At 50.1% G+C, this 6,911-nt stretch overlaps 1 protein-coding gene across 1 annotated transcript in view; it reads right to left on the reverse strand.

The window, feature by feature from the left end:
- Positions 1-6,734: 6,734 nt before the first annotated feature.
- RTBDN (retbindin) overlaps positions 6,735-6,911 on the reverse strand; it is a 6,896-nt gene continuing 6,719 nt past the window's right edge. The window contains exon 7 of the mRNA XM_024767602.1: positions 6,735-6,907. Within this exon, the coding sequence (XP_024623370.1) occupies positions 6,735-6,907 (173 nt within the window). The remainder of the gene's footprint in view (positions 6,908-6,911) is intronic.

The following is a 6,911-nucleotide window of genomic DNA, read 5'->3' on the forward strand; positions in this document are numbered from 1 at the left end:
GGGCCTCTCTCACCGCTGCGGCCTCTCCCGTTGCAGAGCACAGGCTCCGGACGCACAGGCTCAGCAGCCATGGCTCACGGGCCCAGCCGCTCCGCGGCATGTGGGATCTTCCCGGACCAGGGCACGAACCCGTGTCCCTTGCATCGGCAGGTGGACTGTCGACCACTGTGCCACCAGGGGAGGCCCAAGACACTTTTTTTAATCCATCTTCTGTTTTGCCAATTTTGGTGGGTTTTTTTTTAACCTCTTATCGTACCAAGATGGCTGCAGCAGCTCCAGACATCACATCCCAACCTCCAAAGGCCTCATCTCCAAGCAGCCACCCTGTCCCTTCCTAGCTGAAGGTAGGACATGTCTATGCCTGAAGTAATCCGTGGCGAGGGGAATGGAATATCTGGGGTAAAGAGTCAAGAATTGGTTCCTGGGGGTTGGGAGAGGCTCTATATCCTCCCATCCTCCCCACTGTTGACCCTCCCCCCACAACCTTGACTTGAACAGTAAACAGTAGGATTTTATTTCACTTTTTTTTGTTTTTTTATTTTTTGGCCACAAGTCTTACAGGATCTCAGTTCCCTGAATCTGGGCCACAACAGTGAAAGCACTGAATCCTAACCACTAGACCACCAGGGAACTCCTGAACAGTAAGACTGATTTTTTTAAAATTAATTAATTGTTTTGGCCACGCCATGCGGCATGTGGGATCTTAGTTCCCCAACCAGGGATCGAAACCCGTGCCCCCTGCAGTGGAAGCACAGAGTCCTAACCACTGGACCACCAGGGAAGTCACCAGAATAGTGAGATTTTAATGGAAAGGAAGAGAGAATGGCTCTTCACTTTGTAATAAATGCTCTGATAACAGAAACCCGGGGCATGGTGGGAGTATTATGGAGTGTGTATTATTAGTCAGCCAAGGGTGCCATAAGAAATATCATAGACTGGGACACTTAACCAACAGAAATTAATTTTCTCACAGTTCTGGAGGCTGAGAGTCCAAGATAAACATATCAGCAGAGTTGATTTCTTCTGAGGCCTCTCTCCTTGGCTTGTAGATGGCCATCTTTTTCCCATGTCATCACATCCCTCTGTGTGTGTCTGTGTCCTAATCGCTACTTATAAGGACTCCACTCATTGGATTAGGCCCCACTCATGGGACCTCATTTTACCTTAGTTGCCTCTTTACAGATTTATCTTTAAATATAGTTACATTCGGAGGTACTGGGGGTTACAGCTTCAACATACGAATTTGTTGGGGGGCAGTGGGTGCAGTTCAGTTCATGAGAGAGCACCTCTGCGCTCTGCGCGTCCCGTGCTGGACAGGGGAAGCCCGTGCTGACCAGCCATAAAGGGTCCCAAACCTCCCATTGAGGACAGAGGGACCCTGGAGTGCGTATGGGGAGGCCAGCTCCAGCCTGGGGCTCATAGAGACTGAGGACCTGACAGGCCGAGATCTGAAGGGTGAGAGGGGTGGAACAGATAACAGGAGGGTAAAGGGGTTCTAAGGTGTGGGAACAGCAAGTGCAGAGACCCTGAGATGAGAGTACCTGGCTATAAGAAGGCCCTAGAGCAGAGGTGATGAGGGCAGACCTTGGGGAGGAGCCATGTCCACCCCATTTTCCCACCTAAAGCCATCTTCTATTCACGCCTCTGCCTGTGGTTGTCACTATAGTTGCAAAACATTACAGAACCTGATTCCATTTGTAATTCTGCCGTTTTCTATGCCATATATGCAGAGTATCTCAGACTTGCCTCTCCCTCTCAGAATTATTAAAATTACAATTCATCTTGAAATTATAGGCCCTCTGACTGCTGATGGAATTTGCCTTGGTAAGATAAGGAGAGGGACTTCCCTGGTGGTCCAGTGATTAAGAATCAGCCTTTCAGGGACTTCCCTGGTGGCGCAATGGTTAAGAATCCACCTGCCAGTGCAGGGGACACGATTTGATCCCTGGTCCGGGGAGATCCCCCATGCCGCGGAGCAGCTAAGCCCGTGTGCCGCAGCTGCTGAGCCTGCGCTCTGGAGCCCGTGAGCCACAGCTACTGAAGCCCTCGTGCTTAGAGCCTGTGCTCCACAACACGAGAAGCCACCGCAGTGAGAAGCCTGCGCACCACAACAGAGTAGCCCACATTTGCCGCAACTAGAGAAAGCCTGTGCGCAGCCGTGAAGACCAAATGCAGCCAAAAATAAATAAATAAATAAATAAATTTAAAAGAAAAAAGAATCAGTCTTGCAATGCAGGCGACACTGGTTCAACCCCTGGTTGGGGAACTAAGATCCAACATGCGGGGGGCCAACTCAGTCCACATGCAGCAACTACTGAGCCTGTGCACTGCAACGAAAAGCCCGTGCACCGCAATGAAGAGCCCATGCGCCGCAACGAGAGATCCCGCATGCCGCAACGAAAGATCCAGCGTGCTGCAACTAAGACCCAATGCAGCCAAAAATAAATAAATAAATATTTTTTAAAAAAAGATAAGGAGAAACTGCTCGCCTCTTTCTTCCCATCTGGTGACAAGCAGAAACGAGTGGGTACCCTAAAGCTGTAACTCGCAAATATTTCTACTAACAAAAGTCTAGGGATCCTTGGCTATTCAAAGTGGGGTTCCCAGACCAGCAGCATCAAGCTCACCAGGGAGTACAAAATGTGGAGTCCAGCTATTTGGAACTGAGACAACCTTCCAAAGACCGTGATAGAGAACCAAGAGAATCACAAGATGGAATTGGGTGGGAAATAAAGAATGAATACGTGAGTCAAAAAAAAAAAAAATAGAAAGAGGGCCTTCCCTGGTGGCGCAGTGGTTAAGAATCCGCCTGCCAATGCAGGGGACATGGGTTCGTGCCCCGGTCCGGGAAGATCACACATGCCGCGGAGCGGCTGGGCCTGTGAGCCACAACTACTGAGCCTGCGCGTCTGGAGCCTGTGTTCCACAACGGGAGAAGCCACGACAGTGAGAGGCCCGCACACCGCGATGAAGAGTGGCCCCCACTCGCTGTAGCTGGAGAAAGCCCTCACACAGAAACGAAGATCCAACACAGCCAAAAATAAATATAAAATAAATTAATTAATTTAAAAAAACCCACAAAGCAGGTATAAGCCGGTCACAAATAAATACAGTTGTATTTAATAATTAAATATGGCTAGAAAAAAAAAATAGAAAGAAATGTGAAGTTCAGAGTCCCACACCAAACCTGCCAAAGATCCCCAGGGTATTATTTCAAATGAGGTTGAAAACAACCCCTGCTTCTTGAAAGTTTCAAATGATCAGTCCCACTCTCCTCAGGACAGCCTTGTGGGTTATTCCTCTGACTCTCATTCATCCCCTTCTGGCCATCTTTCAGTTCTCGTCCCAAGGTCCTTACTGGTGCCCCTCACCTCCAGTCTCACCCTCCCCCAGACCTGCTTGTAAGCAAGAGTGTCAGTCTGATGAACTTTCCCCTGCTTAAACCTTCCATGGCTCTCATACCCCTTATCAACAGGTCCAAGTAATTTGCAAGGCATTCACGTCCTTCTGTGATCTGACCCCAGCTCCCATGCTCTGTTCCAGGCGTTTTGAGCAGCTGGGAGTTCCCCAGAACCTGAAATCTTCAGGCCTGCTTGAAACGCCCTTCCCTGTGTTCTGGTCATCTACCTGGAGCTCCTTCAAAGGCTTACCTCACTCCTCTTCCTTGAATACCTGCTTATCCTCCTTGTCACAATAACAGTACATATAAAACATCATCAACGGGCTTCCCTGGTGGCGCAGTGGTTGAGAGTCCGCCTGCCAATGCAGGGGACGCCGGTTCCTGCCCCGGTCCGGGAGGATCCCACATGCCGCGGAGCGGATGGGCCCGTGAGCCATGGCCGCTGAGCCTGCGCGTCCGGAGCCTGTGCTCCGCAACGGGAGAGGCCACAACAGTGAGAGGCCCGCATACCGCAAAAAAAAAAAAAAAACATCATCAACAACAACAGTGATCATGGATGATGTCTGCATTTATTGAGTGTTAATTAATTACGTGCCAGTCACTTTCTAAGCATTGTATTTGACATCCTTCCCATTTGGAGGTGGAGTCTCGGGCACCTCCCTTTTGTCTTTAGTGACTTACGTTAGTGAATAGAAAGCAGAGGTGACACCGTGTGACCTTTTTTTGTTTTGTTTTGGCCTCACCACCTGGCTTGCAGGATCTTAGTTTACTGAGCAGGGGTTGAACCTGGGCCCCAGCAGTGAAAAGTGCCGAGTCCTAACCACTGGACAGCCAGGGAATTCCAGCACAGTTTGACTTCTAAGGCTAGGTCGTCAAAGGTGAGACAACTTCCACCTGGCTCTCTTTCTTGGGACATGTACCTTTAGAACCCAAACGCCATGTTATGAGGAAGCCCAAGCCACTATGATTGGCCACGTGTAGTTAATTCTGGCTGACAGCCCTAGCTGAGGTTTAAGGCAAGAGCCAGTACCAACCACCAGATACGTTGAGTGTGACTCTGCCCCAGCCACTCTCTGCAACTGCATGAGAGACCTTGAACAATAGCCATCCAGCTGAGTCCAGGGAAACTCCAGAACCATGAAAGATAATGATTGCTGTTTTACACCATTAAGTTTGGAGTTGTTTGTCTCATTCGATTCTCCCAATAACCCTACGAGAGGAGCAATTATTATCCCCATTTTACACATGAAGAAACTGAGGCTCATAAGTGCTGGGCAACATGCCCGAGGTTACAGAGTGAGTAAATGGTAGAACTGGGATGTGAACCCAGGTAGATACACTACAGAGTCAAGGTCATAACCACCAGTCTCTGTGGTCAATATATCATGACTCCCTGACCAGCACTCCTTCCCCTTCTCCTGCTTTCATCACCTGATTTTCTTTAGGGGGGGACACCCCTCCCCCATCATCAGTCCATGTGGTTCAGATGGAGCTCACCCCACCGTGGACGTTTAGGTACAAGCATAACCCAAATCAGGCCAGTGAGAGTACAGCACGCCCCTTGACACAATTATTGGCTTGGTAATGGGCTTATGAGGAGGCTGGATCAATGAGAGCCAGCTCTGGGAACTTTGCTGGTTTTACAGAGAAATAGGCCCATTTTAATCAACAAAATCATGGAGTTGCTGGTCCATCTTTGCTACTGTGAGGAGATCCTGTCCCAGAGTACAGCCAAGAAAAAATATATATACAGATAGATTCGTAACATCATTTAAGAACCTAGAGACAGCCATTCCTGAAGCTTATCACTGTCTTGGCTAAAGGCACTTTGAACTGAGTTTGTCTCTGGCATCTGAAAGATGCCTGTCTACTACTCTCCCAGTGGGACACTTTGCTGCTTATGCTATTTCGCCGTCACTGAGGTCAGGGAATGGGCCTGATCTATCTATCTTAACACAGTGCCTGGACACACGAGGCATCCACCAATCTTGCTCTATTGAATAGAACTAAAAGGGATATTGCCCCTGTTTCCAGGTGAGGAAGCTGGTTCTCCTAGAGCCTGTGGATAAGGAGGAGGATGAAGGGTAGTGCTTACATGGGACTTTCCTGGCGGTCCAGTGGTTACAGTGTGTTTACAACCCAAATCCTGAATCTGAGTAAGTCCTTTGCTTTAGGTCCAGGAATGACATTTGGGAGAAGCGGAGGAAGGAAAGAAGAAGACACCCTTGGGACTTACCTGGTGGCACAGTGGTTAAGAATCCGCCTGCCAATGCAGGGGACACGGGTTCGATCCCTGGTCTGGGAAGATTCCCACATGCTGCGGAGCAACTAAGCCCGTGCGCCACAACTACTGAGCCCACGCGCCTAGAGCCGGTGCTCCACAAGAGAAGCCACTGCAATTAGTAGCCCGCGCACCCCAATGAAGAGTAGCCCCCCCTCACTGCAACTAGAGAGAAAGCCTGTGCACAGCAACGAAGACCCAGCGCAGCCAAAAATAAATAAATTTTTTAAAAATGGGGAGGGGTCCAGAAGAGGGACTGACAAGGAGAGGAGGTGTGCTCTCCCACTGTGTGCCACCAGTCCCACCAAGAAGCTTCCTGACTTGTACAGACCTCCAGAAACCCTTTATGGCCTTCGCCTCTGATTAAACAGGCCCAGCGGTGTTTTGTTTTTGTTTTTGTTTTAATTAATTTTTGGCTGCATTGGGTCTTCGTTGCTACGTGTGAGCTTTCTCTCTAGTTGTGGAGAGCAGGGGCTAATCTTCATTGTGGTACGCGGGTTTCTCATTGCTGTGGCTTCTCTTATTGTGGAGCACGGGCTCTAGGCGCACAGGCTCAGTAGTTTTGGCTCGCGGGCTCTAGAGTGCAGGCTCGGTAGTTGTGGTGCAAGTGGATTCTTAACCACTGGCCACCAGGAAGTCCTCCTCCCCACTTCTGACACCTGGATATTCCAAGTTGTGACTGATGCTCCAGGGTGTAGACAAGCCCTCATTTACATGCTCCTGTGAATCAGTCGCTAACTTTAGCACCTGAAGATTTGAGAGACAACTATCACTTTCTGGCAACTCTCCTTTGCACTTACTTCCCCCAAAAAGCAGCCACATCACGTGCTCTAACTGGCGACTTTATTCAGGGGGGTGAGGAAAACAATGAACTACAATTGGGTTATTTCTCAAATAATCTGAAGAGGGGCGTCTCTGGGGCCCCAGAGAGGAAGGATGGGACTCTGGAAACTAGAATGCAGAGAGGGACAGGGGTGGGACTCTGGGTGTCTTGAGGGGCGGGGCCGGAGGTGGGGAGAGGGGGTGCATCTTCCATTCAAGGCCAGGCGCCCCCTAGGGGCCGCTGCCACTTCCACTGCCACTTCCGCTGCTCGCAGCGTCCAGGATCCAGGTGCGAGGGCGTCGGGAGCGCCGGAAAGTGCTTTCCCGGGCCCTCCGTGCGTGTCTGGGACGCGGCAGCACCGAGATGGAAATGTTGAGGCAGCGACCAGAGCCAGGATCCGCCACTGG

This window comes from Neophocaena asiaeorientalis, unplaced genomic scaffold (assembly GCF_003031525.2).
Source record: "Neophocaena asiaeorientalis asiaeorientalis breed wild unplaced genomic scaffold, Neophocaena_asiaeorientalis_V1.1 scaffold87, whole genome shotgun sequence".
NCBI lineage: Eukaryota > Metazoa > Chordata > Mammalia > Artiodactyla > Phocoenidae > Neophocaena > Neophocaena asiaeorientalis.